Genomic DNA, 22,423 nt, shown 5'->3' on the forward strand with positions numbered 1-22,423 from the left:
GAGCTGGATGGAAGAGCTGCAGTCTTGTGTGTATGTAGCGTAATGGGTGTCAGAAAAAGTATTATGAAGCAATGCAACTGAAGCACAGCCCGATGAAGTGTATATACAGAGGGGTCCCCATGCTTATTACAATATACTGTATTTGGGTTAATACAAGTCAGACAGTTGTTGGAATGTTCACACATCATGGTCTGTGTTGTTTAAAAATAATGCTAAACTGCCCAATACAAACCACAAACATATCCAGCCCCCCACCAGTTTTGCAGCCTAGTCGATCACCTAGTTCACCAAAATGGTAGAGCCAGCCCTGAAAAGCTTCTCACCCATTACCTGAAGAGATCAATCAACTCTTTTTGAGGAGACAATCATGGGAGTAAGAGCTGCTAACTCTCATCCCAAGAGCATCACACTCAAACTAACTTATACAATTTCCTTTATTTGCCTCAAAGTCAAGTCATTGCTTCCCAGTATGTTCCTGAGTCACCTCTTGTCTTCAGTTCTTGATTCCATAACATTTTAGCATGTTGACTCATTCACCTTTTATTAGATGCTCATTTCCTTTTCAGGACATTAGTGACTTCCCAGTATTATTTATAAACATTTTTCCAATTTATGTACTGGCTCCCTATAGATCATCAGGTTGCTGCAATTTATAGATCCCTTATTCACTCTACTGATTATACCCATCAATACTTCCGTCTTCCAGGTTAAGAGTGGACATACCTTTTTTCTTCATAATACAACATAAGCATTCTGATACTTGCTTTACTTTATAATCATGATATTTCATATTCTAATTTTCACACTGATTCCCAGACAAATGTTTCTTTAGACACTGGCTCCAAATAAGTCAGCAAAGACCCAATATATCCTGTGTTTCTCAGTTTTCTTAAGTTACAGTAACCCCCAGTGCGCCAAAAGGTTGCCTCACATTCAAAATAATACACTTCCTTGTATATCACTAAGTTTGCTTTATCTTTAAATTTAAATATTGACTTTCAGTGTGTCCTTAAGTCATCTTCTGTAAGGTATTTATTTTGCTTCATCCACCTCCTCCTTTAGCTATGGACTCCTGCATTTTCACTCTTCTCTTAAACCTATATGTCCAAACAGAGTGATGTTGGTATCAATTTACTGAGACTAGGAACACGAACTGTGGCAATGTACACAGCACACAATTCATCAGAAGCAGCCTTTCTTATACACACAAAACACTGAACAGCTTACAGGCTGCCACCCTCAGATGGCAGATGGCATGTTTTCTAATGCAAGCCTCTAGATGTCCTGCTCAGAAGAACCTAAATAATAAGTGTATACTTATGTGAGGGTGGCCCCTGTGTCCTTAGGCCTGTTGAACTGCTGACTTCAAGTTAATATGTTCAGTCACAATCTCTGACTCAGTAGGTCACCCTGATCAAATCATTTAATCTGCTCATGATACAATTTTAAAAATATATGTAAACAATTGTGGGTTTTTTTTCTCATTTATAGAGCACCTAGGGATGGGGTTCAGTATTCAAAGGTGCTATGTTAAATAAATGGTTTGTTTATCTTTTACAGCAATCCATTTGCACTGTAAAGGTGCAGTGTGACATTATAGACTGTGCACTACTGAGAATGCTGTATGCTAGTCACTGGATACACAGCTGCAGCTCATGGAAAAATTCTGTCAGTTTTATACTAAGCCAGACTGACCTTGTGTGACACGCTATGTGTCTGTCTTTGAGTCACTGGTTAGGCAGGGGAGCTACAGTGCACGTGATACGTCAGGGAGGAGTTCATGCATGCGCCCATAATCCCCATGCACATATGCTGTGCTTGCACATTCACTCAACAAAGTGGCTGCCGAACTCTCATTACAAAAGAAGTCTGAGCGGACTGTGTGTTCTCACATCTTTTTGACACTTTGTCATAGGAACATTGCAGCAATAGTCCAGATTATGATTGGCGACATTATTTTGTGCTTTTAAAATGAAACTGAAATATTAGAAAGCAGAGAACATGGAGCTGTTGGCCAGGAACAGCATTCCTGGAATGTTATCTATGACTCATAAGAGAAGGAGGTGCCTCCTTGCCTGGCACTGGAGCTGCTAATGGGTGACAGTCACTGCGGCAGAGGCAGCTGGGGGTGTAATTGCCAACACTGAATCACGGCTGAGTGTACAGATGAAAGGAAGGGGCAAGGACAAAGTGTCCACCTGGAAATGAATCTCTGTTAGCATTCTTGGGTGTCCAGTATTTCTCTATGACAATTTTGAGCTGAACTATATCTCTTTGAGCATACCACTCTGTATAATAATTTTCTGTGTGCTTAACCTCAATGTTCAAAGACTTTCTGTGAGCCAGCTTGTGTGTTAAGTAACTTCTGCAAATATACCTTGTGATATAACCTTTGAGAGGACATTTGGGTGTCCAGTAGCCTTTTGATTGAATATGTGGATTATGTTTAATTTGTGTGAGCACTCTGTAATACCCACTGACCCACAGAGAACATGCATACTTGTGTGTTAACATTTTACATTTACATTAATTTGCTTACTGGACGCTTTTATCCAAAGCAACTTACAAAAGAGGTCAACATAACCAAGTAATCATCAGTCTAAGGGACTGCTTGGGAACAAGTGTTACAGGACAAGGATACAAAGCTGATCAGTACAAGTGAAGAGCTAAGAAATACAAGCAAGTTCCACTTCCCTAACAAAGCCATTACCAACTAGATAGAAATTAATTTAACAAGACAGTCTTCAAACGCTTCCAAAACACAGTTGAGTCTGTTACTGATGACTCTAAAGCTTCTGTACAAATCAACATGCACTAGTGGTCAACTTGTTTTTAGTATTGTTTCCAATATTATGTCATATTTGTGCACAGTGAATGTAACAGCATACTTTTCTAAGATAGGGATCTGTAACTGCCCTGGGGTGTACATTGAACATCTTCGAGCACACCTGGATTTTACTGACCTTCTGTCACCACAAATAAATTTTCAGTGAACTTGTTAATACTTGTGAGAGTTATTGGTCCATCTTTGAACTTATATGCCCAAAAAGCATAACTGAATTGAACTGACCTTGTACAAATTCATCCAGATTGCCAAGTACCCACAATGTAAGCACACTTGACCATTCAGTGATCGCTTTTAAAGACACCTAACCTGAAAGTACCCTTTGTCAATTCAGTGAAAGGTGAACATAGTTTGCACTAGCTTCCGTGAGCACATCTGCATAATCAGTCATAATTTTGAAACTTCACGAAAATTGCATTCACCGTCTCAGAAGCCTCTACTGTCTTTTTGTCAACTCACCTGTGTTCCAGTAGCCTTTTGTGAATATATATGACTTTTGCTGAAACTGAGTTTGCATAATATCTATCTTGGTACACATTACCCACCCTTTAAAGTCCGCTGGTCATAAAGAGACCCCGTGAGAACGCCTGCGTTGTCCAGACGCTCCGTGAGTACACCTGGATGCCCAATGGCTCATGTGAGCATACCTGCTTTTCATTGACCCTCTGTGAGCACACCTGGGATGAAGTGAGGCAGTTCCCAGTGTTTGGCTGGACTCGTTGCCTGGTGATTCAGTTTATTCTCAGGCGTCAGAGACTCGTTACGCAGCTCAGCCTCCCTTCCGACCCCCCGCGCTAAGTTTCCTTGTTTTGTTAAGGTGGAAACAAGCGCTGCCTCTCTTCAGCTTCAAATCTGTATTGAAAGGGCGGACAAAAGCAGTTTAGTAGCGGACATAATATTCTTGAATCCACCACTCGTTTTCCCTAAGAGGACACAGTGTTATACAGCGCCAGATTGCATCATGATTTTACACCTAATACTTAAAAATTGCAACGACACCGAGAAATTGTGCAATTGTAATATGTTAGACTTTAAATAAACGTGATCCGTTAGAAAAACTCAAAGGAATAAACGCCCCGCTTAGTTGTAACAGGGGACATATTGACTAGTTCGCTTCATTGGCAATGCTGGCACTTTGGGGACACTTGTGTTGTGATACGTTTGACCCGTTAAAACTTTTCCATCACGTGGCACCATCCTTAAATCTCAACTACAACTTCTACATTACAAACATTTCTACAGACACATATCAATTGATATAGCTTTATAGATTACCTCATTTGCGTCTTCTGATTGTGAACTTTCTCAGAGATACCGTCTGTATGTATAAAATAGTAGTAGTACTACCAATAATAATCATCATTATGTTACATAAAATTGAAAATGTCATTACGTCAACTACAAATAAAGTGCCAATTCCTAACTGACAACGTTTTTGCAGGAATTGGAAGAAACCGGTCTACAATAAATGATAACAATTGCCTGAACTGTTAACGAATTCTACCTGACGCTGGGGCGGGGGTTGTTTTCCAACAGTAATGAATGAGAAAAGTGTAGAACCACCTTAACCGTCAGGGAGGACTCGACTCCACCCAGAGGAGTTAAAAAGTGGCTCGGCAGAAGTGCAGTTCTTCAGAGTGAAACGAAGCCGCCGATTGCTGCTGTGTGAGTTCTAGCGGCCGGGCGATCTAAGGATCAGAACAGCCTGACAACGTAATATGAAGTAACCAGGAGAAGTCTCTGGCTGTTGAAAATATTGCGAGGGATCCAGAAGAAGGATATAATACAGTAACCGTAAGACCCAAAGGACAGGTCAAACGCGTGGGAAGTCTACTCCATCGGGGAATTGAACGGGCAAGGAATGCAGTGACTTGGAGACCTACCGAGTGGGAGAGTCCGTGTTCATCGGGGTATCTTGCAGGCAGAAAGTCCAGGGACAAAGAGGTCTTACGGCCTTTGAAGACAGTAACCCGGAGATCCCGATCGTTTGTGGCAATTATTCTGCCTTGGAACAGAAAAACAGAAAAAAAATATTTGTGAGTCTGACGATTTATTGACTTGAAAGTATACAAAAGTCGGGGAGGTCAAATTCTGTGATGGTGGGGTTAAGTCGGGGTGCAGCAGGTTGATTGGGAGCGACGATCGGTAACGATCCCAGTGGCTATGATTTCGTTGTAATTAGCTTTGAGATCACACAATAAACGCAAAGCTAGCGAGCGCAGGGCAAGTAACACGTTGCGGTACAATAAATAAGAAAAAAGAAGCTTACGACACTTTCCTGCCCACTGTATTTTTATGTTTCAGATTGGTTAAAGGTGGTTTACACAGACAGGTGAAGAAGCCCACGCATCCCACGGGTGGCCCGCGAGATGGAGTTGGTGCCTGCCAGCACACTCCTCACTCTTCCATTCATTTAAAAGCCACGTTACGTTACCCTGATTTACTTATTTTAAAGGTCTAGCAGCATGAGTAATTGTAAATATTCCGATAAACGAAAAAAAAACACTATAAGGTTATTTATACCGTCTGTTTTGAATGGCATTTACATTTTGTTTATTGACCCTATAATGATAAAGCCGGTTGATAATGTTAACTCTAATTAAGAAAGACACGAGAGTGTCAATGCTGCTTGTTTCTATCGTCACTGGATAAGGGTGTACATTAAAGCAGGTTTCTGTAGATGTTAAATATACTGAAGTTTATTTTAACTAGTCATAGAAAACGAGCTGACTGAGAAAAGTGAAGGTCATGTGGATGTTTGTTTCTAATAGGTAACATTTTCCGAGAAGAACGCCAAGATGGCATTGCAGTTTGTTTAGTTAATAGTTAGATAAAAAGAAAGAGAAAATTTTCTCGGTTTCTTTATTTGATGATGGAAAAAGTCTGCTTCTGCGGTTTAGGGAACAGGGGCAGAAAGAAAACGTTTGTTGACATTCCAGTTGGTTTACATCAGGCTTGGATGGGATTCATGGGTACATTTACTGTACAGTCAGATGATTCATCTAGTATTGTAGTCGTGTCTATTGCTTTGAACTATGCTAGTGTTAGCTATATAAGGTGCTAATACATAACTAATGAAAATAAAAACAATTGAGAATCTGAGGAAGATAGATCAGTGAGATGGGTAAATCTGTGGCTTGCCCCAGTATGGCTAAACTTCCTCATATCTCCATCAAATCTGTGAACACCCATGTGAAAGACTAAAACTGAACATTTTAAAGCCAGGAACACCAAAGAAATACAGTATAATCATGGATTAGAGCATTTTATGGACAGCCAAACCCATGCTTATTCATTTAGTTATTCATTGTTTCTTTCATAACATACACCACTACAAGGTGTTTTTAGGAAAAAACAAATATAAAAATAAAATATGCAAAAATACATAAAAAAATGGGTGTTTCACTTTCCAATTAACTTAGAGGGAAAGCTGTGCTTGAAATGAAAGTATTACATTGGATTAAGAGAGCTTGAGAATGCTCTGTATGTATGCGTGTATGTATGTGTCTGGTACAACTGTATGCAGATGTCATATGGATCAATGCAATAGTTGAGAGGTTGACATTAAATAGTGGGCACTGGTGTAGCTAAAACTTAGATACATCTGGTTACGATAAGTAACAAAAGCAAATGCATGATTGCCAAGCGATGGTTTTCTTTTTCAAGGAGATAAAGCCAATTATCACCTAGGCCTGCAGCCAAGTCTCCTTCTGCTCTCCTGGGCTACACTGCCTGTTCCTGTGGCGGTCTCTTCCTGTGTCTACTGATGCTCTCTAGTAGATCTCTGTGGAACTCATGTAATATAATCCAATGAGGAAGAATGTGTCATATTCATGATATGCAGCAGGGGTGTACAATTTGTTACAGAGAGGGGCACGCTAGGAGATGCAGAAGAATGGTGGGCGGCTACCAAGCATACAGAGTGCTCAACAACCCACACTGAGAAAACTAAAATCATTCCTGCGGCAAAAACCTGGCACTTAAGTTCTACCCACATTTAATCAAATGAATCCATTAGCGTGAGACTTTCTTGAATGGAATGAATCAATCTTTTTTTTTTTTTAATTGCAGCATTCAATCTAAGCAGTACCTATATTTAATTTTTGAAGTAATTAATAAACCTAGTAAATTTGGGAAAAAATCCATATATATTATAAATAAGGATGCTGAAAACACTGCAAAGTGGAGAAAGGGAAACTGGAGACAATGGGTCACACTGAGTAAAACTGGTTAATAGCTGTTAAATCTGCTGAGGCAGAGAGAGAGCAGAGGAGCAGAGCAGTTTTGGGACTTGTAATCTATTGAGCCTTGGCAGCCTTCCTCAATGCATCCTACAAGTATCTCCATATGATGCAAAAATAAATAGATCCGCATATATTGGCATGCATCAAGTGCGGCTGTGGCAAATGGGACAACCAAGGCCCGGTGAAAGACTTCAGTACTCTGAAGTGCTCTAATGAGATGACCTATACATCTCTGTAGGAACAGTGAAAGAATAACTGATTCTCATCCAGCTCCCAGGCTCCAACTTTGAGCTCCTAGCTGGCACCTTAGCCCTGATTCCCAAGATTTCATCAGAGGTCTGGTATCAAGGTCTGTCATAAACACGGGAAGCAAAATTTATACAGTATTATTCAGGAAAAGGCTGATCATAAAGTCCTCCACTGAATAAATGAAGAAGTGATATTCAGACAAAAGGGAACATTGCAAATATGCAAGTAAATATGTCTCAAATAGAAGGTTACTCATAGCTGGTGGACAGATATTTTTGAAAAATGACAGTCAGAACCAAAGACAATCAGGTCTTGCACACTGGAGAGGCATAGTTTCAATTCCTGTTATTCACGCCTGCATTTTAATGATCCATCCCATTGTCTTAAATTAAATAGTGGACCATTGCCTGGTAAATGGAACTTAATATATTATTCTGCACAGGAATGACATTTTTAATACTTTAGTGATGAATTTGCAAACTTCTTTACAGTTTGGTGCCATCTGATGACCAGTTGTTTAGAGACCACCATTAAATGCAAAGTCTGTGCATTAGCAGGACTCATCGATGTAAGGCCAAATTAAAAAAAAAAAATCTTGAATAATTTCTTTTAGCTAAAAAATGAGACCTAGGTCTGATGACACTGCTGGAAAAATAAGTGGGTAGGATGCAGTAAAGAGGGAAAGGAGGAGCACCTCTTTACTCCCAGGATAGCGGAGTCTATAAAAACCTGTCCTGTCACATTTTTCAAGTGGATGATGATATAATGGATCAAATTAGTGGTTAGCTAACTTAATAACATGCATGAAATAGGTCAGATTTTCTAGTTTAGAGTACTTATATAGACGATTGTATTCACACTTAACACATTTTCGATGAGTATTTTTTATGATCATGTATTAATAATAGGGTGGCACGGTGGCGCAGTGGGTAGCGCTGCTGCCTCGCAGTTGGAAGACCTGGGGACCTGGGTTTGCTTCCCGGGTCCTCCCTGCGTGGAGTTTGCATGTTCTCCCCGTGTCTGCATGGGTTTCCTCCGGGCGCTCCGGTTTCCTCCCACAGTCCAAAGACATGCAGGTTAGGTGGATTGGCGATTCTAAATTGGCCCTAGTGTGTGCTTGGTGTGTGGGTGTGTTTGTGTGTGTCCTGCGGTGGGTTGGCACCCTGCCCAGGATTGGTTCCTGCCTTGTGCCCTGTGTTGGCTGGGATTGGCTCCAGCAGACCCCCGTGACCCTGTGTTCGGATTCAGCGGGTTGGAAAATGGATGGATGGATGTATTAATAATAATAATTCTTTGCATTTGTATAGCACTTTTCTTCTTCTTTTTTTGTTTTTTTGTTTGATTGATTAATATTTAAGACCGCTCCATCAGCTGTTATGACTATTTTTTGTGAAATCTTATCGCACATGAGGAGAACTATTTTACAACTATATAGTTATTTATTCCCTGTGACCCTGTAGTTAGGATATAGCGGGTTGTATAATGGATGGATGGATAGATATTTATTCTGAATGTCTCCATATCATTATGAATGCAGTTATTCTTTTTAGTTGAACGAAGTAGAAAAACAAAGCATCCCTCCAAACTGCCACCAGAGGTCGCCAGCAAACCTTTCACATTTTTTTTTTTTTTTTTTTGCTCGATCTTTTCAATTTTTTGGCACGGTAAAGAACGAGTAAATATAAGTAAACATATGAATTTCGGAGAAATAGTCTTGTTTTCTTCTTGCTGTTAGTTATGTTCCAATATGTTATATTATCAGGACAATTTTGCTAACGCTCTAGAATAAAAATAAAGAATATCATTAAGGGAGAATGATGCAATGAATATTTACTATCTCAGGTTCTCTTTACTTTTCAGGAAGCTTACAGTATTGCCACAATGAAAAATAATAAGCATGTTGTATAAAACCAAAAACATTTGTTTTGAAAGAAGAAAGAGGAAAATAACAAAAACACAACTTCTTGATGTACAGATTGGTATTTAAGATTGTGACGTCACATCAGATAATGTTTGTAAAATATATAATTTCGAAAGTTAAATGCATCTCCCAATCTGCAGAGTTTATTTACAGTAAACGTGTATTTGCGTGAATGTGTTTGCATGAGTGAGCGGGTATATGTTGGAGGTACTGATTAGGATGGATGCGTATCTATGTGGGCATTTGTATGAAGTCATTAGTGCCTACCTGCACTGGTTATATGTAGGCTTAAGTGTACGTTTGTGAGTGTTTACATGTAGGCACTGATGCCTATGACTGTATGTAGGCATGAGTGTATATCTGTGTGGCTGTGATTTGTAAGCATACGTGTACAAAGAGTTGTATGTGGGCTTCAGTGTCTCTCCATGTTGGTTATATGCTGGTATCAATATAATTCTGTATGAATGTAGATATGTAGGCATGAGTGTAAGCCTACTGTGTGTGACAATGTAGTTGTAGGCACCTGTATATACGTCCCCTTAATAATCTCTCTCACCCCCTTCACCACCTGGAAGCTAATGTACATACTGGCACAAGAATGGCTACAATCACATAATTCAAGTGGATGGTACACATTGGTGGTGGTTGACATGGCCCCACACAGTCTATGTAAGACACTTGAAGGAGATTAGAAAAGTAGTTAATTAGTAGTAGTAGCAATCATGTTGCTTGTACAGATAACAGGACAACTGTCATTTGTAATGTATGCATACATATCTATATAGGTATGAGTCAGTTTTACTGTGAAGGTGTGTATCTGATCATAAATGCATATATGTATGTGCGTAAAATACAAAAGTTATGTAAGAAATATGGCAATGAGAATCTGCAGTAATAACATCTGTGGCAGAGCGACGGGCACTGGGCAGGCTCCTGTCAATCACGGAGAATCCACTGCATCCACTGAACAGTATCATCTCCAGACAGAAGAGCAGCTTCAGTGACAGACTGCTGTCACTGTCCTGCTCCACTGACAGACTGAGGAGATTGTTCCTCCCCCACACTATGCGACTCTTCAATTCCACCCGGGGGGGTAAACGTTAACACTATACAAGATTATTATCTATTATGCCTGCCTTGCACTCTCCACCTTGCTTTTTTTTGTTTGTTTTAACTTGCACTGCGTTTTTATTGCTCTTTAATTAATATTGTTTTTTATCAGTATACTGCTGCTGGAGTATGTGAATTTCCCCTTGGAGATTAATAAAGTATCTATCTATCTATCTATCTATCTATCTATCTATCTATCTATCTATCTATCTATCTATCTTAACATCTGTAGCCATATTTATAGTTTCTACTGTTACTATGAACAGTAGAAACTTTTATTGATATGCACATGGAAACAAAAACGTTAACACTAAACGTTACCTCCCGAAGTCCACTAATGAGTCCTGATAGTAACGAGCGCACTTGTGTCAGTAGACTGGGCCCCGCCTAGTGTGACGCAATAGCGACTCCAGTGACGTCACACGACTCTAACGCGAACGGTGCGCTGCACTACAAAGAACAAACCCGCAGGGGGCAGTGAAGTCCACTCTTTAGAACGCAGCCTTTCCGCAGTGCGTGGGAACTCACTGCCGCCCACACAGTGTTAACTGGAAGCGTGTGGGACTTGTCCAGAGGGGGGCTAACGCACCCATCATACAAAAGAAGAGTGCAGAAATGCCGAAATCTGGGGTGCGGCTGCTCCTTCACCGAGCCGATCAAACCCCGATCTCTACATGGGTAACTGAGTAGTTGCTAAAAGCGCAAGTCTGTCGGCAGAAAATGTCAATACAGAATGCAAGCAGAGCAGCAGGATCTATAAAGGTGTTCCCATTGAATGTTGCAATCGTAGCTGGAATTATGACAGGCTTTATCACGAATTCTTGTCAAGTCACCATGAGTCGCCCTTTCTTATAATTCATAATCCAACTAACAGAAAAGCATTACCATAACAAAAGAAGCGCTACACAGACACCTGTGTGTTTCATTTTGCCGTTTTATTTAAAGCTTGCAGGCCCCTCGCATTCGCACTCAGCTACCCTTTTATGACTCCAATATATTATGAATGGACAATCCGCAGTGCTCTGCCCCTCCCCCCGCTGCCGTGCTGTGCTTTTTTTCACTCCGCCCCCCGCCACAGTCTGATTGGCTTTACTTCACAAAGCTGGGCGGACAGCCAGCGGGTTGGAGGCGGTGCTTTACTCCGCCACGTGGGTGTCTCGGCTTTGCCTTACATTGGCTGACTATTGCACAGGCTGTGGGGCCCAGGCGTGCTGATTGGTCGTTGATGCTAGTCCTCGCCTAGCGCCGATACTTTGTTACATTTTTTTCGCTCGACGTTGTTGACTTTGCGTTGATCAGCTGCGCGGACGCAGCGCAGCTCAAACCCTAGCGGCTTGGTCTTTGGCAATCAGTAGTGCTGATCTCCGGCTACTCGTGTTCGGACAACCCCGTAAGAAGAGAATTGCGGGGTGTAAATCAGGACAGACATTCTAAAAGGATCATTTCTGATTTTGCGTCATTCAGTGTTACGTGGGCTTTAACCTAGTGCCTCTGAAACACGGAGGTCTGGAGGAGCACTTTTTTTTGTTGTTGCGCTAAGTATGAACGTTTATTGAAAGCAACTGGAGGAAACATTTCCAATTTTGGGATGTATATGTGATCTAAAAGCAGCATCGTAGCTCGACCTAGACGAAGAACTCAGCAGTTTATTGTTGAAGAATTTTCTTTGCAGGTGAACACTGTGACGATTCGTTCGATCCCATTCTTTCTTTTTTTAATTACCCTGCAGCTCGTCGCCTCCTCCTCATATTCCTCTCGAGCACAGGTCATCGAATGGACCCACATCCCGGCGCCAGGAGCTTTAGTAGCCGCGGAGCCACAGCCTGCGAGGCCCTTCCCAACGAGCCGCCCATGAATTTGTTCATCCATACCACCACCGGCACCCGCTTTGAACTGTCCGTCCCTTCCGAGGAGACGGTGGAAGGACTCAAACGGAGATTATCGCAGAGGCTCAAAGTACCCAAGGAAAGGCTTGCACTTCTACACAAAGAGACGTGAGTAGAACCCCGCATTGCGATTCCCGTGCTTCTTAGGCCGGGGGGGGTTGGAGAGTTATTTGGGGATTGTAAATCGCCGGCTGTTTGGTTGTGCACCACGTTGGGTGTGTGCCCTCTGCTTCAGGAATGTGCACACACACACACACACGAAATTCCTGTACCATTGTGGGGGTTGTGGGGTGAGAACAAGGTTATAAAGAGGGGAAAATGAACACTCTCCCATCTCACAGCTACATTCCTCATTTCCTCGACTAAAGAAGGTCTGTGGATCGCGTCTTGCACCCAAGTCTAGACAAAGTTTTAATTTTTTAAGGTACGCTCTCCACCCCACCCCCTCCGCCGTTTGTTGCGCAGCCCCCTTTTCCCCCGCCATGATGTAGTGCTGAAGGTGAAGGGTGGTGTATGTGTGGGTGGCGTGTGTTTGATTGTGTGATTTAAGAGGGAGCCGCTCTGCTTTATTCTGGACTTTTAAAGCCGCAGGGTGCTCTTGTGTCCAAGTGCTATAGATGATCAGCATTGTCGCGATTTAACGGCGCATGTCGTGTCCCTTTTTTGTTACATCTATTAGGTCAAGTATACCCCTTTAATATTAGAAGATGTGTATGTACATTCTTTGTGTGACCTTGGTGGGGGATGAGTGTTAAAGTCCCCGTTTCGGATTTTAATTGATAGTCGGTCGTGATTTACACGACGAAATCCGCAGTGGGAGCCCTCTTTTGTAATTAACCATTTACATGCGTGCGTGACTCTACTATGAACCCTGATGACCCCTCGAAGACCAGTCTTTACACCCCCACCGATGTTTCGCAATCTTTACAGTCGCCGGAGGCTCTTTGTTTAACTAAGCATGACACCCCCCCCCCCTTTTTTTTATACGCGTTGATGATAGCGGGGGGCACAGAGATCGGTGGAGTAGCCGGAGACTGTTTGCAAAATTCTCTAATCTCTATACCCCCCACCACTCCGTTTCAGCTCCGATTCCAGCAGTCCTTGGGCTTCGATGGTTGGCTTATCCGGAGCCTTCAGGCCGCCTTGCAGTCTGCTGGGCCTTTTGTGCTGACGATGTAGTAGAGTGGGTGGGGGGGTGGGGGTTACGTCAGAGGTTAAAAAGAAAAAAAAAAAAATCCAAGGGTGTGCGTCTTTGTGAAACGTGGGGTGTTGGTGGCTGGAGAAGAGCCATGGCGGGGCGCTTGGTGATTTGGAGAGATCTTTGTTGGCCGGGTGGTGAGGAAAATCTGCATATTAATAACCTTATTCAAATAAGAGAGCTCCTTGCTGCCTGCTGGGATCTAGTTTCATTACCAATGGTTGCTGTTATAATCAGATTGCACTAATTTCTTTGGATCCCTGATTTCATTAGAACAATGAAATATGTGTAGGTAGCTGATCAAACTGCAAGTGCCCTTCCACTATTAAAAAAATATATGAATACAAACACCTCATCACTAGTACCACCAACCTCTCCCTTCTGTTCTGTTTTTGTATACACAGGAGACTGAGTTCAGGGAAACTTCAAGATTTTGGAGTGTCTGATGGGAGCAAGGTAACTCTAGTTCCTACCGTGGAAGCTGGCCTCATGGTGAGTAGAGCGTTTTCAAAACTGTTTTTTATGTTTGTACGTGTGTCTTGGTTCATGTTAACATTCTTGTGTTTGATAAGATAGCATTTACCAATATAGGCTATTAGGTAACATTACAGATTGTCGGGAATAATATTGCCAGTTCAGCCTCCATTGCTCAGTTCCTCAAACACAGAGGAGGTTGCTTAGTCTGGCTGTTTGGCTGTTTGAAAAAAATGTGGAAGTGCTGATACTATATACTTATAATGTGTATGTTTCTTTGTTTAACAGTGTTAGGAAAATGCATAAACTGAGGCCTTCTAGTGCAACAACTTAAAATTCTCTGACCTTTGTTTTGCTATCCTTTTTTTTGTTTTTTTTGCATTTTTGCCAGTGAATAAGTGTTTTGTGAAGAATGGTATTATTTGATAATGCTAAAAGCAATCCTTGTTTCCATTACTGGCAGAGATGCACTCTGGTTATTGAGTCCCTTGACCTATACTTAATGTGTTCATTTCCTCCTCGTGTCTTTTAGTCTCAAGCATCGAGACCGGAGCAGTCTGTGATGCAGGCATTGGAGAGCTTAACTGAAACTCAGGTGAGGCAGATATTTGGAATGACCCAAACCCCCACCCCCTGGTGTTTAATATACTTTTTTTTGGGTAATTATGGTTGGATGTCAATAAGGATGTAGTGGGGAAAGTAAAGGGTTTAATTGTTGGCTTTTGCCATTGCAGCATATCCATTTTTTTTTTTGTGGGACTGACACCATTATCCAAAGTGATTTACAACTTTTGAGATTCAACTTGTTCAATTCTTTTGTTTTTCCGTCTGGAGTACATTAAGGTGAAGTGTCTTGCTCATGGTCACACAATGTCAGCTGAATTTCAATTCACAACCTAGCCCTTTGTTGTTAAATGTGGTAGTGGGCCAGTGTGCCCATTCCTTTACTCACCATGCACCTGTCACTTGTGTGGGATCTATTTTTCCTTATTCTAATTCTTATTTGCTGCCCTTACTTCCTAAGTGTACTGGTGGGGTAATATGCCCATTCACTCCAATTACCACTCACTTCACCCACTCATTTCTGTGGGTTCTGTACAGGTGACTTGCCCCATGTCTAATCCTTTTTGAATTCCTCTTGGGGAAAACAAGTGCATCAGTGATGAATGGGAGAGGCTGCAGGTGTCACTTTATCTCATGGGGAGGCGTGCAGACAGGCCTTAAACAAAACTCCGTTTATGAGCTTTGTGTAGAGGCGCAGGGTATGCTTGTGTAGGCAGTTTAAACAAATTGTATGTTTGTCTTTCACTTAATGTTGGTTTTGGTGGTGACCTTGGAGGAGGCCTAAGCAAAGGCAGTATTTTTGCTAGTTTTAAAAGTGGGATATGTAATGCATATGTGTGAGTTTGTGTGTATGTGCATGTATTTATACAGTAGGTGCACTATATATGCTTGTTGAGTCTGCGTCGTCTTCTTGGGTAGCTTCTTTGTATTGCCATTTTTAGCTTCTGTATGTTCTGTGTAGCTTGGGTTTTACCTGGTCTGTGGAATCCATCTTACTTAATTTAGTGAATGGTGGAGTGGCACATCTCAGGCTCATTTCCTGTTGGTATTTTTAACCGGGAAATCCTGAGTTTATTTTGAAAGATCAGATCTGCTTGGGGAGGGGAGGGAGGTGGAGAAGATTGCTGTGGGTGCAGGAAATGTGGCTGCTATTCACACTCAAGAAAACAAAGGCCATTGTCTCTTATACCTCTATATGAATTTTGTAATAGGGGGTGGGGGTGTTTTAAATGAAGGTACTCCCTGCACTTAAAGGGTTGTTTTGTTTTTTTAAAGGGTGGAGGTGCCCCCTTACATCTGAGGTGTACTGTACATGTTGACTTTATGCGACTTGCAGCTTTGACCGTCCCCGCAGGCTGTCTCCAGGAGATGTTGTGGAGTGGCCAGGTGATCAGGATGGTGATAGATGCAAATGGTACAGAGCAGAATGAGGGGGTTCTGAAGGGTTGTCCCTTGTTCTTTGGAGTGCTGTTATTTTTAACTATACACTCTAGACATTGCAAGTACTGCACACTGACCTCCTTCGTTCAATGCTGATAACTGTATTTATTCACTGGGATGGAGGTGAAACCGTTATCCCAGAGGAGAGAATGGAATGGACATGTATGCCATGGTCTGACAGAGAATGTATACAGATAAAGTGCAGAGCACAGTGCAGGATTAGACCCCACTGAGAGGCCCCCGTAATACTTTTTTCCTCTGATAGAGTTCAAAATCCCATGGTTTAACTGAACGGGAATCCTTGCCCTTTTGGTGGAAGATCTGTCTTCATGTAATTTGTGAAATCGTCTGGAGTTCATTCTGCTGTACATTAACATAGTGATGGATGGGTGGGTGGGGTCTTGTGCCCTTGAGTGTGGGGGTGGGAGAGTGAAAGCTTTTTTTTTTTTTTTTCTTTCTTTCTAATGGAGCGCAGAGCTTGTGTCGTGACTGCCAGCCCTTTCATTTCTGTTGCTTTTGTGGCTCAAGTGTGTGGCGTCGTGACTCTGGATGGGGGGGGTGGGGGGTTGGGTTCAGGATTGGATTGGATTGGATTTAAGGTACAATTGACCAAGAACCACATTCTCACTAATTTGGGAATGCGCTCTGCACCAGTAATGCTGACCAGCATTAACTTTGTAAAAATGTGCTTTTTTTGGCAGGGTGGGGGGTTAGTATAACCTTTTAGATGCCTGCCCACAGCCTGTGCATTAGTCCCATTTGTGTGTGCACCCTGCCAAGTCACATGTTGCCCCAAGGAAGGGAGTTGGGATGCTGTTGTGCATAGCGTCAAAATTAACGTAACCGAGAACTGTGCATTGTGACTCATTGTGTTGTTCTTCATAACTAGTTGCCTGAATCTGCATGAGTTTTTTTTGTTTTCTTTTTTTGTTTTTGTTTTTTTTTTTTTCTTCCTGCATCCCAACGATGTGTGTTTAGGTTAATTGTTAAATGTAAATTGGCCCAGTTTGAGTGTGGACATGTGAGTAGGCCTTGTGATGGATTGATGTTGCATTCACAGTTGGATCCTATCTCATGCCCACTGCTTCCAGGAGAGGCTCCAGCCACCACAACCCAAAATGAGACCAAGTCTGATTGAAAATGTCAAGTTATAGTTTGCTAGTTGTCCCCAAGGGAACAGTGTGTATCATGCCACCAATCCCACCATGCATACATGCTACTACATTATAGGGAAGTAATTTTGCCCTCAATGTGATTTTTTTTTTTTTTTTGTTTTTTTGTTTTTTTGTTTTTTTGTTTTTTTTTTCTGACTGGGCCTTAATTTTCAATGATGTATGAGGACAGTTTGTATTGGTGCCGCTTGCATAAGGGGAACATATTATTTTTCTGACTTTTTTACAGAAATTTCACACGGGGGCCTGTTTTTGTTTTTTCACAGGTAGAATAGTATGGTTTAATAACAAAGATCTTTTTAGGAATTAGGTGCCATTCATGCTCAGCCTTGTTAATTGACCATCACTTTTGTCTTTCTACTCAGGTGAGTGACTTCCTGTCTGGAAGGTCCCCCTTGACCCTGGCCTTGCGGGTTGGTGACCACATGATGTTTGTACAGCTGCAGTTGGCAGCACAACAGTCGGGTGCACAGCAGATTCAGCATCACCATGTCATTACTAGGGGAGAGACTGTGGGGTCAGCTGGAGCCACAACCTCATCAACCAGTACTACACATTCTGCTGCTGGACACACTAGAGTATCGCATCATTCGCATTCTCATTCTGCTGCCACTGCCAGCCAAACGACACAACCCAGCTTCTCTCCCCATTACTGTGCCCCAAGCCGCTCCTCGTCTGTTTCAGCTGGCATGTTTGTCTCAAACCCAGGAACAACTTCCAGCAGTGTTGTCTCTCCTCCGGCATCTCAGTCCTCCAGTCAAACAGCCCCGTGTCCAGAGGTAAGCTGATATATATATTTGTATTTTTCAAGCCAGCTGTTGGTGAAAGTGAACTACCTAATTATGATGATACCAGGGTTGTGCTGCCATCGCTCACCGTCGGTTCTCTTTTCTTGCAGACTGATTGCAGTTCAAAAAGTGCAAGCAGCCAGAGTTCTACAGGGCGACCTCGGAAACCAGGTGCCATTATAGAAAGCTTTGTCAACCATGCACCTGGGGTTTTCTCTGGGACATTCTCAGGTAAGAGCACTTGAGTCCTGTAAACCCAGAATTAACCGTAGCTTTGGTATGTGGCTTTGTGTGCTCACCCTTTGCCCGATTTCTCTTACTCTCAGGCACTTTACACCCCAACTGCCAAGACAGCAGTGGACGGCCACGACGGGACATTGGTACCATCCTTCAGATTCTCAATGACCTCTTGAGTGCCACACGGCACTATCAGGGAGTTCCACCTTCTCTTGCACAGCTACGCTGTCAGACCCAGTGTGGCCCTGCTTCACCGTCCAGATCCCCGCCACCCTCTCCTCCCACGGTGCTCGCAGGCCTTTCTGCTCGACCTACCTCAGTGGCTACTGCCAGCCAGCCTGGCCTGCACCCCTTGGTACAGTGCAAAAGCCAAATCCGCATGTGCAAGCCCAGTGGTAAGTCATCCTTATTAGGTATGGATATTTGTGGCTATTGCTGCATTTAAAATGGGGGGGGGGGGGATCTGAAACGACTGATGTATAATTGTACAGTGAACCTTTGGGAAGATTTAATGATTGAACAGAGATGTGCGGAAGCAGGCACACATGGCTCATCCTGCGGATCTATTTTTGAAACTCGAGCAAGTTATTCTTTATTGTCCAGTGAGAAGTAGCCTCTTTGTTTGTTCTTTCCCGCGGCTTTCTCTGCCTACAGAGTCCAGTCAATGGGTTGTCCTACTCTTTCCGGCAGCACTCTTCAGAAATTGTAACCTCCTCTATGAAATGCAGTGCTGCCCTCAATAGCAGCCTGTGTTTGCCACAACTTTAAATAGCCACTGCATGAGAAGGGCAGAGAGAGAATAGTATCTGCTGTGTGAAGGAAAAAGCAAGCGCCTTGCTGGGCTTTCATTCAGAAAATTCCACAGTTTGCATCCGGCCACAGGCTGTCCGCAGGCCTACTTTTGTGAAAGGACTCAACTCCTGAGTGTTTGCAAAATGGAGCTTTTTTTTTTTTTAATAAATATTGTGGATGAGGAGAATCCTTCATTCCTAGGGGCAGTTAGACTGTGAATAGCTGTGTTCCACTCAATAGTGATTAAATAAGTTGTATAAATCCTTCCTAAAAACTCACAATTCTAATACTAGAATCCACTACACTCTCAAGCACATGACTGTCGGAAAAGGGGCCCCTCATGCATTGTAACTGTGCCTGAAAGGGTGCAAGCTGCCATAAGCATGGCAATGTTTTTAAAGGGATGGCGGACTCCTAGACCTCTCAAGCACCATGGCAGTGTCAGGAAGGGGTCTCCTTGTGCTTTGTGGCAATAATAGAATGGTGACTTCCCTCCTTGTAAGCGTGTCATAAAAAGAAATGACTCCCTTCATCTCCCAAGCACTGAAACCAAAGTGGGGGCACCTGTATCCCTTCCCCCCCCCCCTTATAATTGCAGCTCTTTCAATTGCTGGAGCCATCCTTGCTAACGGTGCCACTACATTTCAACGGATAATCGTCGCTCACACTCGCTCAAACAGAAACAATTTAGAAATGTCAGTTTATGTAACACGTGTTGGAGGCCTGAAGCCAGAGTACCCATAGATAACCCGTGTGAAATTTAAACACCGTACCCCTAGAGGTGTGGGGCAGCAGTATTAACAGCACTGCCCCCCCCCCCCCCCCCCCCACTGTTAAGCAGTTGTGATTGCATCAGAAATGGGAACTGATTTCCCCTTTGCAAATCCTGAAAGACCCATTTAAGACGATAAGACCGTTTTAGTATGATAGACCACTAAATCTTTCATGGGAGGAAAAAAAAAAGATGGTGTTCCCTGTCGAACATTTTGATAATATCTGCACTTCTTTTTCTTGTCTGAAAGGGCACTGGTCTGCTTTTGCAAATTCTAAAAATGGAGATCCATCTAACAAAATGAGGTGATTTAGTGGGAAGGCCCGCAAAATCTTACAAACACCATACTAGTATTCAAAAGAAAAAATTTTGAATTTTTATGTTAATATTGTATTAATCCATGAGGGGAAATTGACTTTTTGAATGACCTTTGGAGTTGAAAGTACAGGGTTCGCCAATGTACAGCGCCCCTAGAGCAGTTTTCACTTTAAGGGCCTGAGGTTGTATCCTTGGTCATTTTCTTAGGATGTAGTGATTATTACTAGAAAATATAAAACTGGGTCACTTTTGCCAACTGTACTTTCTCGTGACACCACCAGTAATAGCCTCACCCAAGTGTGTTTACACTTCACATCTGTGGTTTCAGTTTATCAAATGACCAGGCTGTCACAGTGCCTTTTGCAAGTCAGATGGAGTCCAGTCCTAATGGATGGGCAAATTTTCCATGCATAGTGCAAAACAAAAAAAAAAAAAAAAGGCTTTGTATTTGTGGCGGCTTGGCACAAAGAAAAGATTGGGTGGGGTTGAGCCAGTGTGAACACTTGCTGAATAGAGCCAGGCAAGTTTAAATTCATTTGGTGTTGGTCAGAACTTCCCCACTACCACTGCTTCTCTTATAATTTAAGACCAGGTTTTGAATTTGGAGTTACTGGAGAGTCTGGGGATTGGAACTGCACTGGACTGGTTGTAGCTGAAGCCCCTATCTAGTATGGGCATCGACACGTTTTGTGGTTTTTGTGTCTGTGCGGCCTAGTACAAGTGTTTCCTCTGTCTAAGGCAGCATTGATTTAAGCATCTGCTGATTTGAATTTCACTGACACAACTTTAATGAAATTGGAATCCATGCTTTCTTACCTTTGCTACAAAGAGGCAAGGCCCGTAAAAGAGGTGGCTTTTGAGTGAGCATGCGGAGACCCTTTTTTGAGCGTGTGCATGCCTGTATGTAGGTTTATATGCTTTCTTGACCTTTGTGTGTGTGTGTGTGTGTGTGTGTGTGTGTGTGTGTGTGTGCTTGTGCTCAATGTGGAACACTTGCTAGCATCTTAAAGAAATGGGCTTTTACAGATTAACACTGACACCTTTTAACCTTGGATTAAAAGGGGCTGGCGCCCTGCCTGGGATTTGTTCCTGCCTTGCGCCCTGTGTTGGCTGGGATTGGGTCCAGCAGACCCCAGTGACCCTTTGTTAGGATATAGCAGGTTGGAGAATGACTGACTGACTTTGTGAAGCAGCATGTTCATTTGTCCCTTCCCTTGAAGTTTTTTGCTATTCCTTTGCCATCACCCCCCCAGTGCTAATAATTCACTTTCTTCCTTGCCATTACAGGGGACCGCTCACGGCAGACCGAGAACCGTGCCACACGCTGCAAGGTGGAGCGACTGCAAACTTTTGATGCAGCAGAAGCGATTACGCCGAAAGGCACGGCGTGATGCCCGGGCTCCCTACCAGTGGCTGCCAAACCGCAAGTCTAGTCCGTAGCAACAGCAACAGCAGTGTATCAAGTGACGGCAGCCTAGATTTGGACTTTGAGGAGCCGGTGTGGAAGCCAGATGTGAAAGCGGACATGAAATCAGAGTTTGTGGTGGCATGATTGAGCTGAACGACTCCCCCAATCCCCCACCCCCCCACCTACAAGTCTGCCTGCTTGCAATAAGGCAGGGGAGGGGGGGAGAGAAAGAAATTGAGAGAAAGACCACAGGTGGCCCCACGGGAGGGACTGCACTTCTTTTGGTGACCAAAAACTCGCACCGCCCCGTCTCTCTGCCTATCGGCTGTGTATCTCCTCCCCTGATGGGCTGTGATGACAGTAATCTGGGACCACCAGTTTTATCGTGTTTTTTTTTTTTTTTTTTTCTCTTTAAAAAAAAAAAAAAAAAAAAAAAGAGAGAAAAAAAGGACGGGAGCACTGAGTGTGATATGAGAGACTGGCAGAGGATCTGGAACACAAATGTTTGTTGTCATGGTGATCTAGACTGGACACGATAACGACGGACACAGAGGAATTATCAGGCCGAAAAGGGTCGTCATCAAGTCCCAGGCACACTTTATGAGCAAGAAATTCAAGGAGGGTTGTGCTTATGTTTTGTTTTGATTTTTTGTTTTTTTTTTTTGTTTTTAGGTTTTTTTTTTTTTTTTCCCCCTCTTCTCCATAAAAAAATGTAGCATTGTTCACAAAGCATTCAGGTTTCTAAATACAGACATGTTTTTTTGCACATTCTCTGATTTCCAAATGGCGCTGGTTTTTAAAGGAGAAGGGGCCTTGGAGGAACGACAATGTGACTCTCCGTTTGTGTGTGTTTGTTTTATTTTATTATTATTATTATTTTTTTTTTTCCATGTTTTACTGTTTTGGAATTTAAAACAGTACTTGGTATGGCTATGTTTAAGCCATTAATCGATCATTTGTAAGAAGAAGCATCAAAGTAGTGTGATGCATTTTCCCGGATTGTCT

The 22,423-nt window shown here is 42.7% G+C and overlaps 1 protein-coding gene across 1 annotated transcript; it reads left to right on the top strand.

Annotated features, from left to right (window-relative positions):
• The first annotated feature begins 11,538 nt into the window (after positions 1-11,538).
• midn (midnolin) lies at positions 11,539-21,811 on the top strand. Its single transcript, XM_028816235.2, is given in 9 exon segments — positions 11,539-12,363; positions 13,858-13,945; positions 14,460-14,522; positions 17,469-17,882; positions 18,002-18,122; positions 18,218-18,523; positions 21,298-21,356; positions 21,358-21,444; positions 21,446-21,811. Coding segments are annotated over 9 exon segments (1,476 nt in total). The 5' UTR covers positions 11,539-12,142; the 3' UTR covers positions 21,563-21,811.
• The last annotated feature ends 612 nt before the right edge of the window (positions 21,812-22,423 follow it).

Source organism: Erpetoichthys calabaricus, chromosome 12 (assembly GCF_900747795.2).
Source record: "Erpetoichthys calabaricus chromosome 12, fErpCal1.3, whole genome shotgun sequence".
NCBI lineage: Eukaryota > Metazoa > Chordata > Cladistia > Polypteriformes > Polypteridae > Erpetoichthys > Erpetoichthys calabaricus.